The sequence below is a fragment of the Oncorhynchus tshawytscha genome, linkage group LG18 (assembly GCF_018296145.1).
Source record: "Oncorhynchus tshawytscha isolate Ot180627B linkage group LG18, Otsh_v2.0, whole genome shotgun sequence".
Lineage (NCBI taxonomy): Eukaryota > Metazoa > Chordata > Actinopteri > Salmoniformes > Salmonidae > Oncorhynchus > Oncorhynchus tshawytscha.
Window position 1 is genome coordinate 14,409,601 of NC_056446.1, and position 18,715 is coordinate 14,428,315.

At 43.4% G+C, this 18,715-nt stretch overlaps 1 protein-coding gene across 15 annotated transcripts in view; it reads right to left on the reverse strand.

The window, feature by feature from the left end:
* The window catches only part of ptprk (protein tyrosine phosphatase receptor type K), a 154,134-nt gene that overhangs the window by 81,676 nt on the left and 53,743 nt on the right, over window positions 1-18,715 (reverse strand). For all 15 annotated transcript variants that reach the window (XM_042300684.1, XM_042300686.1, XM_042300690.1 and 12 more), the window contains exon 3: window positions 8,987-9,258. In XM_042300684.1, the coding sequence (XP_042156618.1) occupies window positions 8,987-9,258 (272 nt within the window). The remainder of the gene's footprint in view (window positions 1-8,986; window positions 9,259-18,715) is intronic.

Here is an 18,715-nt window from a genome sequence, read left to right on the forward strand (position 1 = left end):
TTAAGAACACGTTCTTATTTACAATGACAGCCTACCAATGTCCGGTCGGGATTTGATCCAGCAACCTTTCGGTTACTGGCTTGACGCTCTAACCACTAGGCAACCTGCAATGCACTCTAGCCATGTAACCACATACAGTGCCTTCAGAAAGTATTCACACCTTTTGACATTTTCAATTCACACCTGAATTGAAAATGGATTACATTTAGATTTAGTACACACAATACCCCATAATGTCAAAGTGAAATTATGTTCTTAGAATTCTTTTGAAATTAATACAAGATGAAAAGCTGAAATGTCTTGAGTCAATAAGTATTCAACCCCATTCTTATGGCAAACCAAAATAAATCCAGGAGTAAAGATTTGCTTAACAAGTCACATAGTAAGTTGCATGGACTCACTCTGTGTACAATAATTGTGTTTAACATGATTTTTGAATGACAACCTCATCTCTGTACCCCACACATACAATTATCTGTAAGGTCCCTCAGTCGATCAGTGAACTTCAAACACAGATTAAACCACAAAGACCAGGGCGATTTCACAATGCCTTGCAAATAAAAGGCACTGATTGGTAGATGGGTGAAAAAACAAAAGCAGACATTGAATATCCCTTTGAGCATGGTGAAGTTATTAACTACACTTTGGATGATGTATCAATGCACCCAGTCACTAAAAAGACTTCCTAACTCAGTTGCCAGAGAGGAAGGAAACCACTCAGGGATTTCACCATGAGGACAATGGTGACTTTAAAACAGTTACAGGGTTGAATGGCTGTGATCGGAGAAAACTGCGGATGGATCAACAACATTGTAGTTACTCCACAATACTAACGTAAAATGACAGAGTGAAAAGAAGAAAGCCTTACAAAATACAAATATATCTATTTTTTAAAGCATTCTGTTTGCAATAAGGCACTAAAGTAAAACTGCAAATAATTTGCAAAATAAATGTAATTTATGTCCTGAATATAAAGTGTTATGTTTGGGTCAAATCCAACACAACACTGAATACCACTCTTCATATTTTCAACCATGGTGGTAGCTGCTTGTCATCGGGTATGGTTGTCATTGGCAAGGACGAAGGAGTTTTTAAAAATATAAATCCATGGAATAGAGCTAAGCACAGGGAAAATACTAGAGGAAAACCTGCTTTCCAACAGACACTGGGAGACCTTTCACCTTTCAGCAGGACAATACCCTAAAACACAAGGCCAAATATACACTGGAGTCGTTTACCAAGACGACATGGAATGTTCCTGAGTAGAATAGTTACAGTTTTGACTTAAAATCGTCTTGAAAATCTATGTCAAGACTTGAAAATGGCGGTCTAGCAATGATCAACAACCAACTTGACAGAGCTTGAAGAATTTTTAAAAAATGTGCAAAGCTCTTAGACTTATCCAGAAAAACTAACAGATAGAATCACCTTTGGCAGCGATTACAACATGTATTGACTGATGGGCGTTAATACTGATGTACATTTGATATTTATGTGTTATTGTGTGTAGATGAGAGAGAAAAAAAAAGCTATTTTAATCAATTTTGAATTCAGGTCGTAACAACAAAATGTGGAATAAATCAAGGGGTATGAATACTTTCTGAAGGCACTGTAAGTGTCACAGTGTTGGAAGGGCAACGGGAGAACAGATTTACATGTAAGTGGTCAATTTAAAAGGATGTGCCTCCCCTTGAAGCTGATTATAGAAAATAACCCTCAAACCTCATGCACTTTGTTTTCCACTGAACACAACCTTTAATTCACCTTTCACAGACTTCACAATTTGCTAAATCTACTGTGGGATCTAAGGACATTTTACAGCTGAATCCTGATCCCCTGAATTGCATTCTAAACATGCCTTTCAAGCAGGGAAAAGAGAGACCGAATAAACATTTACAATAATAGTTTGTTCCAGCTGCTGCTGAGCTCTAGCTTAATGATGGTATTTTGCTTTTAGCTGAGATTCATATCCTTTCAAGTGATCTCTCTCTTAATGCATACGACATTTGCTAAACAAATCTTAAGCCAGCACTTGCGATAACTCCAATGAGAGGATTATGGTATAAATCTTTAAGCGAGCAGCGCAGTCAGGGCAGTCACAGGAATCTGCCATGCTCCCCCCCATTCTATATCGCTTTTCCACAACGAGTGAAAATGGACAGATGTACTGTATTCGATTACCAGCTTTTCCCCGCAATAACGTAATAACATGATCTTATTAGAGCCTGGTCGTACAACATAGATGAACAACTCATAATACTCTTGGAGGGGAAAGGTGAGAGAGTGGCCCTTCCGGAACTACCAATTGCAATTTTCAGTAGTGACAGTAAAGAGGTCGGCTATCATTGGAAATTGAACAAACAAGTTGAGATAAAAGAAAAAACTCCGCTGTGACACCCTGTGCTGGTGCAATTATCTTAACCGAGCTAGCTGCGACAGACTAGCCCTGATGTCACCAAGCCACAAGCCAGTAGGCTCACAGAGTGAACACAGCATCAGCCCCCTGAAAGCTCTTTAAAAATAATACACTGCTCTCCTCCGGGTGAGGAGAAAATACTAACATGTTCACAGCACAGGCTGAGGATGACAGCCAATGGAATAAAAAAGCACTCACAGCGGATATATCCAAATTGTTGGTTCATCTTTGTTTACTCCATTTTGATTTGAGGAACTGAGGAGCTTCATCAGCAATCCAAGTCATACTGAGATAAAGTTAACTGGAAGTTAATTTATCCAAAATGTCTCCATAAACAGTCAGCAAATACAGAGAGTACTAAATGTCTCTGAAATTTGAAATACAACGAACCCAACTCAATGTCTAGAGCACTGAGGTTACCTTTCAGAGGCTGAATGCTGGGTAGCGCTTTGGACCAGCAGGTCTTGGCTAGAGGAGGGGAGGGAAGGAGAGGAACTCTGTGGTCTAGGAGGGGGTGGCAGATGGACCTAGAGAAGGGTTTCCTGTCTGCTGGAGCCTCACATGGAGACATGCAGGGACAGAATCAGGGACGGACGGCCAGGCAGAGACTGCAGCTGGGCTGGAGCCTGCATTAAGCCTGCATGAGCTGCTCAAATGACCATGATGTCAGCAACTCCTGCCCTACCAGCTGGTATAGGGTGTGTGTGTGTGTGTGTGTGGGGGGGGATCATAAAGCATTTGTTCTACCCCTTCCTCTAAAAACAGAAAAATACAATCCATTGATTGTAATTTCAACATACACGCAACCAATGCAGATATGTCTCAGGAACATCAAAACATGCGGCCCAATCAGAGGCAAACTACGACCGTGACTTGGAAATATACAGAAAACACTGTCAGAGATGCAAACATGTGCACACACACACACACACAGTCTCTCTACCTCTTGCCAGGCACCCACCCATCACATCACCCACCTGATGGGGGGGGGGTGTATTTGCTGTTCTCTTATCACTTCACCTGTCACAGAGAGGCCTGGCTAGGAGAGGAGAGGCATTCTGCAGAGGATCTACACCCCCCTCCCTCCCTCCCATCTGCATTTATTCCGCTGATCATTACCACAGCAGTCACAGAGTAAACACTGTCAGAAAGAAATACCACAATTGATACAAATGTGACGAGAGAAAAGCCTTTTATTTCCTTGGGAGCAGCCCGGGAGACATCGTTCATCATGTCTATGGGGGGGGAGATGTGTGCCGAAATGTTTGCCTTTAAAGAAAGATGCAGTAACCCGTTTTCATGGGCTCCGATGTGATGTGCAGTGCTGCGAAGGCTCTCGCTCTCTTCCAGGATGGCCCATTAGAAGCAATATATTCTGGCTTCAGACTCCCTCCCATGATTCCTCACAGGGCGGTTCATAGGAGGTGCATCCCTCTCAGTTGAAGAGTAATCTCTCAGCTTTGAGCGATCAATTTCAATCTATCATTTCACCCGCTGCATGCCGGCAGAGGAGCAATCTCCATAAACGGCCATTACGCCATACTTTAATATGGCAGAGCCCCGACAATACTGAGGTAAGGGGCTTCAGGAGAATGGAAACGTGTTTTGAGGTAGATACTGACACTCTCCCTTATTAACGCTGATTGTTTCCGTATTCAGATCAATGGCCGGGGCCAAATCAGAGCAATTGCACTTGGAGAGGTCGAGCCTGAAGCATGATGAGAGGGAGGGTAGAGACCTGCGGTGAGGGTAGATGTTCACCCTGGTAGGAACGGGAAGAAAATTCCTGACCGAGTCATCAAACTGCCAAACCAGGGGTAGGATATCTACCAGAATAAGGCACCAACACCGACCACAACGGAAGAGCAAACAAGTCTTTCAAAAAGGGCCCAGGCTCAATTTTACTTCAATAACAATTAGACTCTAAAATCCATTGCGAGTGTGGCTCTAATCACGTTAATCATCTTAAGACTGTGTCATTAACACTGATTAAATGACTAATGGATGTATTGCATAGCTCCGCTACGGCTGGAAAAGCCCTCTGTGCAAGAATTCAATTTAACTCAACGTAGCATAGTCAGCACCTTCCAACAGGTCAAATACAGACCATTAATGATAATACCTGTTATTTCTACTCGACAGGAGGGCTGTATTCACGCACAAACACAGTCAAAGCTCTGAACAAAGGAGAGACATTCTAGCTCTTTGTCAGGCTGTGCCTTAAGAAGAGCCTCCCTGTCATTTGTTTCCTTCATTGCAGAGAAGTGCTGAGAGCCGCGCCGGGGTCATTCCTCTGTATCGCACACGCAGGGGTCATAATCACCACACCTCACGATGCAGATGGAAGTATTCAGGGCTAAACAAAGACCCAGGTGCTTGATTTGCCCCCCCATTCCGATCTTCTGCAGGCCATCTATAGGTTCAGAAGTAGTCAGAGCGTCAGGAATGGGTCTGCGTTGGGCCAAAATATGTGCGGTGGGGGGGCAGCGTTGACGAGAGGAAATGGAACGACCTTGACAAGAAATACCAGCCCTCAGCCTTCAGACCTCCACCCTCCCCCACAACTCCTCCCTTCCCTATATACACACACGCATTTGAACAAACCAACCCCCACCCACACCAAGTGTACACAACAAGGAGTGCGACAGGAACTGGCTTGCCCTCTCTCACACTCCTAGTGACTTTACTCCTTTAAGTCCTCAGTTGTCACTCCATTAATTAAACGAGGCTCACACACAGACACACATCTCTAGCGTGGAAAAGCCAACCAGTCTGAGCCCTAATTGTTTCAACAGTCTTGATTGGTTAAATCCACACACCAATTTGGTCTTGAGCTAAAGAGTAAACACCTGGCTTGTGAATAAATCACTTGGGTCCCTACAGGCCCCTCAGTTCCATTCCAGCCCAGACCCCCTCCATGACACCATAGTTCCTCTAAGATCCCCCTTAAAGACAAGTAGAGTTGACGGCTGAGGGTTCTGGACAGCAGCTAAGACCATGTCGATCAGTGCCCTTACCCCAGGACAAAGAGGAGCCCGCATGTTGACTTTCAAATTGTCAGCTGCAGCAATACAAAACAGTGTCTACGGGAGTAAACGTCGTATATCCATGGCAATTCGTCTGAACTGTCTGAAGAGACACACAAATAAATAGTCTATTGACAAATGTAAATCATGCATGTATGACTGCTTCACCAATGTGTGCTCAGCTGCTACATTCTGTTCAAAGTTTAACAATCCCCAGAGAGAATGTCATCTCATCTCTAACATGTCATTAAACATTCATTCTGACACGTTTAATCAGTCCTAATTCATTTATTTCAATGCACATGCCAGAAGTGAAGAACTATCATAAATGGGAAATCACATGATTCAAATATAGTAAGAGACCAATATTTACACACCATGACCAGGTGTCTGGGGTCATCCCTCCAATCAAAGGTGACAAATACACCAATCCTGGGCTTCACGGTGATGTGGGTTTGTAGAAATGCGGACAAAGGTCAAATGAGCAGCAGCCTCAGAGAGAGAGAGGATAGAGAAACAGGCAGAGAGAAACAGGCAGAGAAAAACAGACAGAGAGAGAAAGTGAGAGTGAGAGTGAGAGAGAGGATAGAGAAACAGACAGAGAAAAACAGACAGAGAGAGAAAGAGAGAGCGCGCGAGAGAGAGAGAGCGAAGGACGAAGAGACATGCCGGCACTGGTCCTAGCGCTTCATTAGCTTCTCCCCTCTGATATCAGAGGCTATTAATTATAACGCTCTGCTCTCTCAAATGATGCCTAATCCCCTGCGTGTACAGACTTATTTACAGGCTAAGATGTCTAAGCTTGCTCCGGCCTCTGCAGGGGATCGGGGATGGGGCGGACTGGGGCTGCCAGGTCTCTATGAAGGGATCTATTCAGACAAGGCCTTTCCCAGCACACCTTTTGGGAGACAACAGCTCAGTGGGAGACCCAAAATGTCGTTCAGCAGGGGAGGAACAATGGGATGATGATCTCTGGCCTACGATTAAACATTTGGTTTACCTGAATGTGGTCAACTTTGAGTAGGCTGGCATTGCAAATATTGGCAATAAGAGTTATGACTCATCACTGAAGCATATACACAACTGATGGGCGAATGAATTGATGATGAATGCATTCTGATGCCTTTTACTAAATCGTATTGATGGAATAAATGGAAAATCTACATGTGTGCAGTTCTGTAACTACAGTTTGAAGAGACTACATGTGTAATGACTACTCGTGACCAGCAGAGGCAGCCCACTATAATGAAACAAAGAGAAGCGCACACCTGTGGCCAAACCTTTTTCCATCTCACTCATTCGTCATTCGTCATCACACACCTACTTCACAACAACAAAAATACTTTTGCAAAAATAAACCATTTCACAAACGTCACACAGTGATGCTTATGTTTCTATTTCATCTCTCACTAATACTACTGTTCTGGTATTACAGCAAAGTGTCCTCACTGAGGCATGCGGAAACACAGGTGTCCAATTACACTAGCCACCGTCAGCATGACAGCATGTCAGAAGGCCTTGACGACTCTAGCTCTGGCACCACTGGCAAAGGAGACTACGAAACCAAATTATCGCATTAGAATAATAAGCATCGCCCACTTAAAAATTCCCTATCACTCCAAGAGGACACGTGTTGACAAGAGTACTGAATCATTCATTCCTTCCAATTAGTGACATGACGGGCCACGGGTTTCATTAGCCATACAGAGAGAAAAGGAGGCAGCAAAAAAAAAAAAATATGCAAACGAAATACTTACAAATACGGCATTGGCATTGAAAGAAAGGGAGGCGAGCTTATTGAATCAAATCCCATTGCAAAAAGGCGGATAAATAAAGTATCTGAAGAGCGAAAGGAAGGAGAGAGAGGGAGAGAGGCGGCGAGGGGAGAGAGAGTACACAGAGGCAACACTAGCTACTACATGGCAATTTGATACCCACAAAGTATCTGGCACCGAATCTAGTCCGGCGTCTTTAGCTTTCAAAGTCTCCTCTCTCATCAATCAACATGCATTCTGAATATTTCACATCCGTTTCCAGTCATTTACAGCCAATGTAGCCATCTCGCATGGTGGACCTGGCGTGCCTTCCAGGGTTGTGAAAAAAAAAAACAACTCTGAACATTGCTGGGGAAATAAAAACCTGCCTCCACTTATGTTACAGGCTGCAGCAACGACAGCAGCAGCTATTAGCAGGACTCTTGAGGATAAAGAACCAGGCTATCACCCTTGTTCCTGTGTTTCAGCCTTTCAGGAGGTATAGCTCGGGGCAGTTTGGGTTGTCACCCAGAAATTCCCTCACCGAGAACCCATACTTAGGGGTGGGAGGATTGGGTTGTCAGGCCAGCTTTAGATGGCACAGAGTGATATGCTGCTATCCTACTGGGCCCCTCTGGCGTACACAGCCACACACATTGCATTTGTGCCCCAGTCTCCACTCCTGAGTCCCGGTCAAGACCGATAAATCAGTGGCCTAGCCTAGCCGCCTTCCCCAAAGTCTTAGACAAAGATCCACGGTCCAGCTCCACTCGACCCCATTGCTAAGACAAGGCCTCATTACCAGTGCACAAACGACCACTGTCTCGCGTGAGTGTGTGAGTGTGTGCGTGTGTGCGTGTGTGTGTGCGTGCGTGCCAGCATGTATGTGAGTTTTAAGACCCCATCCCGGGTTGGGGGAACACAAGGGCAGAGCGGGCTGTAGGTCTTCCTGCCCATCTCCTCCTTCACCATCCATTCTCATTACAGAACTGGCTACTTGAGAGCCTTTCTTATCAGCTGTAAATCTGACTGTGAGGAAGGTGTAATGATCTTTAGTGACTTGCTATCACTCCATAATTTACACCGGGGGGAAAAAAGTATTGACCTGTGAAATGAACCACCATTTTCTCGTCATGTTGCATGACCATGCATGATGACATTATACAATACAATTAGCTTAGCAGTTTTATTGTCCAAAACGGAGCAAAATGAATTGGCCGTAAAGAAGGAAAACATAATAAACAAGAAATAAATTCAATGATCCAGCTGACATTTGGAGAACTACGCATTTGCCTACTTTCACAATTGGACGCATCACAATCAACATGGCATTTGAAAAATGTGAATATGCACAAATTAATCCCTATTTATATGGAATCAGTTCATTGCCCATGCCCTCTCAATAATAATTATTTTAATAATTATACTTCTATAATTTATAGTCTTTAATATCCTTTTCCGGACCCTGACTAATTTAAGAATCTAATTGCAAGCGGGGAAGAAAATTACAATTCCTTCTTGGCTTAAAGACCATCAAGCCCCAACAGTCCAGTGAACAAGAGACATACAGCCAATAGGTCCATCTCCATATCAGTGCTACAGAGGCCTTGGTCCATATGTATCAAATGTAGGAGAGCTGATCTAGGATCAACCCCCCACTCTCCATGTAATCTTATTTATTGTGATCTAAAAGTCAAAACTGATCCTAAATCAGCACCCCTACTCTGAGATGGTTCATACAAACGGACCCAGATGGATAGGTAATGGAGCGATGTAGTGGCTCTGTGTACCTGATACTCGTTGGGCCAGAAGGTACTGACGGCCAGCTCAGCGCGGAGCCATTCCTTCCCGGTGTAGCTGGTCACATTCCAGATGGGATTAGCCATGGGACCTTTGTTGACCTTCACCAGGATGTTCAGCGTCCCGGGGCTGGAGCCATCTTGGGTGTACAATAAGTAGTTGAAGTCAATACAGTGGGTGTCGTTTTCCTTCATTACTGGCAGCTGAATGCGGGCCTTCTCTCCGGCGTCGTGCTGGGAGGAGTCCACCATCATGTAGGAACCTGAGCAGGGATAGAAGAGAAGGAGAAGAGAATAGAAGAGGAGAAGAAGAGAAGAGGAGCATTAGAGGACATGGAGATAAGAGGGGCCTAGAGTCAGACTCTCGGCAGCTAAGGTTCTCCACTCCACTGTAAGTGCTCCAATGTTTCTTAGCAACACATTTTTGGGTAAAGACCAAACAAATAGAAATGCTTCAATTAAAGGACATGTTAATTGATTAACTACAGTTAGATCCAATAAATGAAAAATAATATGATCATTTTGGGGAAATTGCCATGTAGAGTTCAGTGCAGGTCATTTAGTATTGGTTTAACAAACAAATATCAAATTCATTTCCTATTTGAATCTTTATTATGCATGATTTAAATCCATTTTGCTCATGTGTTATTCCCTTAAGCAAGACATCAGGCCTAGCCAAAGCCTCACTTCACAACCATTTGTCACAAAATCAGTACATCTGTTCACCATTTTCAGGCCTGCCAAAACAATGACTCGAATGTAACTAGAGTTCTGATGATTCATATTGTACAAGAACTCTGAACCATCGTTGTGTACTCAGCTCCAAGCAAAGAAGAAGTTCTAAGAAATCTTTTAGGAACCCATCTGGCCGTGTTTATGTGTGCTGGGTATTTAATGGAGAGGATTCGATGTGAAGTAGGGGATATTTTCAAGGTGGTCAAATCCAAAGAAACCTTTGGAGTGCAACAGTATACATTTTCTTGACTTGTGGTACAACAGCTTTTTGGAAAATTGCATTTACGAATAGCTAATTGTTGAAATGTATATATTTCCAGACCTTTGAAATGGCCTGTGTTCAAAGGCGAGTCTTTGTCCTTGGGAACAAAGGGAGTTTGTCTGTTGGAGGTTTGTTTTAGGGAAAAAAAGGTACAAAAAAAAGCCTTCCTCCCCAAAACTAGGCAGTTCACCCTTCCCAATGTCCTGCTCCCTCCCCCACCTGACAGACCGTTCCAGCAGGGCCAGGCAGTGTGTTTTTCACCCTCCCCCACTAACCCCTCCTCCCACCTCCCTGACGAACCCTTCCAAGCCAGGCAGTGTATTTCTCACCCTCCCCCACTAACCCCTCCTCCCACCTCCCTGACGAACCCTTCCAAGCCAGGCAGTGTATTTCTCACCCTCCCCCACTAACCCCTCCTCCCACCTCCCTGACGAACCCTTCCAAGCCAGGCAGTGTATTTCTCACCCTCCCCCACGAACCCCTCCTCCCACCTCCCTGACGAACCCTTCCAAGCCAGGCAGTGTGTTTCTCACCCTCCCCCACTAACCCCTCCTCCCACCTCCCTGACGAACCCTTCCAAGCCAGGCAGTGTGTTTCTCCCCCTCCCCCACTAACCCCTCCTCCCACTTCCCTGACGAACCCTTCCAAGCCAAGCAGTGTTTCTCCCCCTCCCCCACTAACCCCTCCTCCCACCTCCCTGACAAACCCTTTCAAGCCAGGCAGTGTGTTTCTCCCCCTCCCCACTAACCCCTCCTCCCACCTCCCTGACGAACCCTTCCAAGCCAGGCAGTGTGTTTCTCCCCCTCCCCCACTAACCCCTCCTCCCACCTCCCTGACGAACCCTTCCAAGCCAGGCAGTGTGTTTCTCCCCCTCCCCCACTAACCCCTCCTCCCACCTCCCTGACGAACCCTTCCAAGCCAGGCAGTGTGTTTCTCCCCCTCCCCCACTAACCCCTCCTCCCACCTCCCTGACGAACCCTTCCAAGCCAGGCAGTGTGTTTCTCACCCTCCCCCACTAACCCCTCCCACCTCCCTGACGAACCCTTCCAAGCCAGGCAGTGTGTTTCTCACCCTCCCCCACTAACCCCTCCTCCCACCTCCCTGACGAACCCTTCCAAGCCAGGCAGTGTGTTTCTCACCCTCCCCCACTAACCCTTCCTCCCACCTCCCTGACGAACCCTTCCAAGCCAGGCAGTGTGTTTCTCCCCCTCCCCCACTAACCCCTCCTCCCACCTCCCTGACGAACCCTTCCAAGCCAGGCAGTGTGTTTCTCATCAAGGTACAAAATAAACATGAGGCCTCAAACAAACAAAAAAACGTGTCTGTTTCCCTCTCATGCATTACTTCTTTACGAGAGCAAGATCATCAAGCTTTCACACAAAAAAAAACTAACGAAACGGAAAAAGAGCTAGAGCCAAAAGCTGTTGGCAGTTCTATTACACACATCTATGATTTTATTTATTTATTTCACTTCCCCACTAAAGCTCAAACAAAGGACGTCCAAAGATGAACAAAATCCAGACTTATTTTTTCCCTATTAAAAATCCTTTGACTTTTTTTCCAGAGGGAAATAATCGTACAGCAATAATAAATTGTTTGCTCAACAGTACTTGAAATCAGCCTCGATTCATGTGGACTGAAAACAAACAAATTCACCACCTTTCTTCTGTTTATGCCTCCAAATTCCAACGTTACCATGATAGCCTCTCTCTGAATCACACAGCCAGCCTCAAAGCATGATCCTCCTTTCAGACAAGGACAGGTTTGAAAACGGCCCATCATATTAACAACATACTGTATGTACATGTGCACTCCTTACATTCTGCATGTGCTCAATTACGTGCATTTAATATATGAACTCAGTTAGCCTGCATGTATTTATTTCACAACCCTGCACTCTCAATTAGGTGAAAGGTGTGTTTAGAGCAACAGTGTTGAAAACCCATTTCTGAGGTAGCCCTCGAAGCTATTTTAAAAAACAATACTAATTTAACTAGGCAAGTCAGTTAAGAACATACCCGTATTTACAATGACAGCCTTCCCCGGCCAAACTCCCCCCTAAACCGGACGACACTGTGCCAATTGTGCGCCGCCTTATGGGATTCCCAATCACAGCTGGTTGTGGCCCAGGGTCGAACCAGGGTCTGTAGTGACACCTCTAGCACTGAGATGCGGTGTCTTAGACCCCTGCGCCACTTGAGAATCACCTCAGGAAACACCTCAGGGAACCAATTTCTGCCCCTTTCATAGCCACAGGTCTCCAATCTGCATCACAAAGACTATTTCCCAGAGAATGTGAGCAGCTTTTTACCCCTATGGCCCTTCCTCATTGTGATAATTGTTGGTTAAACACCTGTTTATCAAACAGGTCCTAAACGACCTAGCGATCGGTGTCAGGGAAAATTAGGCTATGTGAAATGACCAGATGGGGATTCACTGTATCATATTACTCATGAATGGCCTCTTGTGTCTCAATGCAAATTGGTAAGGGTCTTGTAAATATGTTGTCTGTTTTATGGTCGATTCCATATTCGATGTCGGGAGAACCATGATATCCATGACAAACCAAGATCAAGCAAGGGTTAGTTTTTCTCCAATGTGTCTCACCAAAGGCTAAATCTGTTAAATCCATCAATGACATCAAGGCCAGAACCCTTCTCAGATTCATAAGCAGTGTTTTAGGATGCAGCTGGGTCCACTCTTAAACCACAGCGGAAAACACCAGAAACCAGGCCTCCCCTCAACTAGCACTTTACGACAGATTACAAATTTCTCCCCAAAAACAACAACCTGCAATTAAGGTCGGGCCAAACCCTGGTGTTAAGTTGAGTACAGTGGTGCACTGCCACAAAACACTGGCTTCTCTACAGTGTTTGGGGAGCAAGTGCCACAGACTAGTGCTGTGGTGGTATTCCTCTGCATAGCTCCAGAACATTGGATCTGATAAAGCCCTTGGCCTGGGGAACAGGGGAAGGCCTAAGCCTGTTATCTCACTCAGAGCTCCAATCCTTAGGGCTCTCCCTTTCTCTCACGAACCCAGCCTGCTATCAGTCTACATCAACATGGGCCAAATAAACTAGGCTGAAATATGAGATTCTCAAAAGGGGGGGGGGGCATTGACAGCTGTGATGATTTCCCTCTCTGGACCAGTGGCTGATTACATTCTTGATCATAATTCAACATTACACAAATAATTAATTTATGTAAATTCAATTTACTTTGAAAGTAGTTTAAGAAGTGTGAGCCAACGGGTTTATAAAATTGTGTTTTAATGCATCACGTTAAGACTTAAGCAAACAAGCACATCATCACTCATATCCGACCCGACACAGACTTTTCAGAATTGAGCTGCAGATCAAAAGCAGATGCCTGGTGCTGTTTGTAGTGAAACCCGATAGCCATGCAAAAGCAGAGCCACTTTGTTCGAGCGAAACGAACACAATCTCCTCTCCTCTTTCTATCAATGTATACAGTTGATCACGAGTCGTAGAAGCAGTGCGAGAGGGGAGAAGAAGAAAAAAGACATGTTTTTCTGGAACAAAGGGAAAGCAGGCTAGAAGTCTCTCTGTTAATGCCAGAGCGATCAGATTGCAAGGAAGACCCAACTAAGCTCCTAATAGGCCATATCGCCTGATTCAGACAGGCTTTTTAACACCAGGGAGGGGGAGCTGTGTTTATTTTATGCATCTGGGTTATTCTAATATGGTGATTGGCAGTGTTTGGGAAGCTGCTCTGAAAATGTAGTTTATAGTTACCAACTACTTCACACTGGAAGAAGTTCATCTACCCTTAAGAAAAATACAGCTTACTTAATAGAAATGACGATTATCATATCTTAATCTGAAATGTCATAGACTACAAATTGCAAGAACAGATCACTCTGGAGTCAGATGTTAACAGAATGTGTCATTTATCCTATTCAACAGAAAAGGAGAGAACTAGGCACACAAGTGAAAATTAGGCAGGTCTGATGTCGAAAAAGAAAGGCCTACCTTCACCCATATTTGATTTTAGAACAAAACAGAGTGTGTAGTTTCAGTAGTTAGTAGTTAGCTGCACCGCTATATGGCAGAGAAGTAACTTAAGATTTGAATTTAGTTCAACTACCACCAAGCTACAGCAAAATGTTATTAAATTACTAGTTCAACTAAATGTAGTTCACTACTTCCCAACACTGGTGATTGGCAACGGTGTTTAATCAAGAGCTGAAACTAATGACGCTGGAGCCGGAGCTGGAGCCGAGCTGAACTGCAGTGCTGGCTGAGGCTGAGAAGCACATGAGAGAAGCATGGAGCAGCATAGGAGAGACAATGATGGATCACCACATCACTCCTCCACAACCAACCAACCTATCACACACACACACAGAGGTTTCACAGATCTCTACAATCCACTCCTGTCATACATCGATCCCTTAGACAAACAACCGAGGATCCCAGCCAAAAACAACCCAAGCAAACCATTCTGAAACAAGAGGAAAACTCTAACCTGTTTCTTTTGGTGAGCTTGGTACATTTGTAAGGATCTGATGTGAGCACATCTAATGTTATTGGATCTGATGTGAGTTTGAAACAGAGGAAGTAGCATGTCGGGGAAGTGTAATTTTAATTGACCATATGGAATAAGTTCATTGGGTGACTAGAGCCTACAGAAAATGTAAATGCAATCTTTCAAGGAACTCCAAGATGATGACTACACACAACAACTAGATGCCAGACCACAAACATAAATCCTGAATGGGCATCTCCCAAAGGCTTATTAACAGGCACAACCACAGAGTTGGGCTGGGAAGTTACAATGAAGAAAGCAGGTGTTAAACAGACAATAGTACTTTACCAACACAACTACACACAAACCCTCTAGAACTGACAGTGTGTTGGCTACTGCCAACACACTGTCAATGACACTGACTCTACTCCAGCCACTTTAATCATGGGAATCGATGGGAAATGATGTAAATATATCACTAGCCACTTTAAACAATGCTACCTTATATAATGTTACTTACCCTACATTGTTCATCTCATATGCATACGTTGATACTGTACTCTATATCATCGACTGCATCCTTATGTAATACATGTATCACTAGCCACTTTAACTATGCCACTTGGTTTACATACTTATCTCATATGTATATACTGTACTCGATATCATCTACTGTATCTTGCCTATGCTGCTCTGTACCATCACTCATTCATATATCCTTATGTACATATTCTTTATCCCCTTACACTGTGTATGACAGTAGTTTTTTTGGAATTGTTAGTTAGATTACTTGCTCGTTATTACTGCATTGTCGGAACTAGAAGCACAAGCATTTCGCTACACTCGCATTAACATCTGCTAACCATGTGTATGTGACAAATAAAATTTGATTTGATTTGATTTGATCTGATTTGATTTGAACTGCAGACTCCTTACATTTCTACGACTTATTCTCTATCCTTCTTTCCAATGTTTCGAAAAGCTTAGAAAAACAACAATTTGAGAAAGACTAAAAAGGGTGAGAACATTGTTGCTAGATTTAGGCGTACAATACATGTAAAATAAATGAATGTAACAAAAGCAATTTCCCCTGCCGTTACGCAACTGAAAAACATAATGCCAACATTCTGGATAATTTCCTTTCCTATTACTTTACAATTACTCATCCAAAGGCAGAATATTAAAGAAAGGAATATATATATATTTTAATATGGCTTTTAGAGTGGATGGGTTTCCTTCACATCAACGTCAGGTTTCCAGAGGATGAATGCAGTCCACAAGATGGCTGTCATCAGATTCATGCCAGTCCACAAGATGGCTGTCATCAGATTCATGCCAGTGCACAAGATGGCTGTCACCCATCATGGCCTCAACCGCTGACAGAACAGTCTTGTGAGTAACAAAGGAAACAGAGAGAGAGCCTGATACGCCAAACAACAACTCCTGCTCTTGCATGGCATAAAAATCATGGCAATTCAAACCCTGCTATTCCCTATTAGGACTCTCTAATCTAACAGTGAAAAGAAATAAAAACTTTTTTTTTTAAATCAGGCTTCACCTTGTTATACACTGCCCTGCCCCACATTAGTGATAAGCCTCTACTGATTGGCAGGAGAGGTGTAGGCCTAACCAAGAGCGCTGGTACTCAGAGAGAGAGGCGTGAGGTTTGACACACTGGTGCAGTCAGTGCCGTACACCCACTCAGCCTTTCCAATGGGAGGCTTAATAGACCAACAGGGCCTGACACTGGCACTGGGCCAAGCAAGCCTGAGCCAAGCCTAACCCCACCAGGACCAAATTATAAGCACAGCTCCAAATGAATATTGATCGAGGGAGTCTCAAGCATTTGTTCTTCAGTGTTGAGAATGCCGTTTAGAAAAGTGTTCTTGGACTGAACCTTTCCCAAAATGTCAATCAAACATGGTTTCAGAGATAAGGAACGGGAGGTTTCTGCAGGGTAAATAGCACTTGTTATCTTGTCATGGAAACTCCCTGATGTGTCTGCTTTTCATCCTCCCTGGCTGAGAAAGTATGTTAAGCTACTTTATGATGAAGCTTATTCCATTTGCGGGATCTGGTTGCTAGCTGGGAAACATTGGAGGCTGATCAAATCATGCTGGAGCTCTATTTGTTTTGTTATGGAGGGGGGGGGGGTAGACAGTGGTCCTGCAGTCAACCCCATGTCCTTTCACCCATTAAAATGGAGGATCTCAGCTATATTGTACTTAGTCAGTACACGGGTCCCTCCTAACCTTTCCAAGACGAGATTTATAGAAAGGTAAGGCTTTATTTCCGCTCACAAGACAATCATTCCATCTGCTTTCATTCACTTTTGAAGTAATGATCAATGAAGCAATCACTTTATTTCATTATCACTGCCATTGCGTGTTTTCAAACAATAGCGAGGCCCGTTAATGGAGCTAATTCCCATTGGAATGGAATCTCATCCCTCCTCTTTAGATTAAAAGGAACATCTGCTATACTGTTCGCCGTTCCATCTCTACCTGAAAAACTCGGTAATTCATCATAACTGACATACAGTAAACTGGCACCAAGGAACAAATGAAAACAACAACAAAAAACATTGTTGGAGGATGACAGAGTAAAGACAAAATCTCCTCAGCACCAAAACTATCAGTGTTTGACATGTGGCTATGCTATTGTGATTTTCTCATGCCATCTGTTAAAACCTCTCTAGGGTATGTGGGACGTTAGCGTCCCATCTGGCCAACATCCAGTGAGATTGCAGAGCGCCAAATTCAAATACAGAAATGATCATTCTAAAAATTCAGAAAACAAAACATATTTTACATAGGTTTAAAGATTAACTTCTTGTTAATCCAACCATGGTGTCAGATTTATAAAATGTTTTTCGCGAAAGCATACCTAGCCCAGAACATACCTAGCCCAGAACATAGCCCAGTTGACAAATTATTACAAACAGTAAACAGCCAAGCAGAAGCATTACAAAACTCAGAAATAGAGCTAAAATTAACCCCTTACCTTTGATGATCTTCACATGGTGGCACGCAGACAGTCATTTACTCAATAAAATGTTCCTTTTGTTCGATGAAGTCTCTTTATATCCAAAAACCTCTGTTTTGTTTGCGTGTTTTCTTCAGTAATCCACAGGCTCAAACGCAGTCAAGACAGGCAGACAAAACAGGCAAAATCCAAATTGTATCCGTAAAGTTCACAGAAACATGTCAAACGATGTCTATATTCAATCCTCAGGTTGTTTTTAGCCTAAATTATCTATAATATTTCAACCGGACAATAACGTCATCAATATAAATGGTAAACAAGAAATGCACTCTCTCGGGATTGCGCATGAAAAAGCTCTGTGACACATCAGCGTCCACTCATTCAACTAGTCTTAACTCCCTCATTTGTAAGAATACAAGCCTGAAACAATTTCTAAAGACTGTTGACATCTAGTGGAAGGCATAGGAACTGCAAACTGAGTCCTAAGTCAATGGATACTGTAATGGCATTGAATAGAAAACTACAACAAAAAAATCAAAAATACTTCCTGAATGGATTTCTCTCAGGTTTTCACCTGCCAAATCAGTTCTGTTATACTCACAGACACAATTTTAACAGTTTTGAAAACTTTAGAGTGTTTTCTACCAGTTATATGCATATCATATCTTCTGGGCCCGAGTAGTAGGCCGTTTAATTTGGGCATGCTTTTCATCCAAAATTCCAAATGCTGCCCCCTACCCTAAAGAGGTTAAACACTACAAGTGCAATGTAGTTCTAGCACATAATAATCCTCCTCTAATTTCTTACCTCACAAAAGACAATGTAAATATTTCAAAATAAGTTTAAACCAGATACCTCTGGTTTCCGGTCAAGTCGTGTCATAAAAAGTGCCATCCAGAAAAAGGCAGAGTGATGCCGAAACGTTGGTGGTTTACCCAATAAATAACAGGGAGTTTATATACAGAGAGAGAGAGTGCGACTCTATTTTTATAGCTTACAGTAAAAAACAAAGTACCCAGCCATCATTTTTGGGCCAGACAAATGCCACCTCATTGTGTAACATTGTAATGGGACACAACCTTTTTCAGACAATCTGCTGATGACCTTTTCTGTTCCCTTGCATGATTAATTACCTAATTTCTTACTAAATTGGGAAATTTTGCTGAAAGTGAAATGCTTTAAATTCCTACCCATATCAATCCTGTCTAAAAAAAAACAAGTGATTAAGCTGTGTAGAGGTGAATGGACAA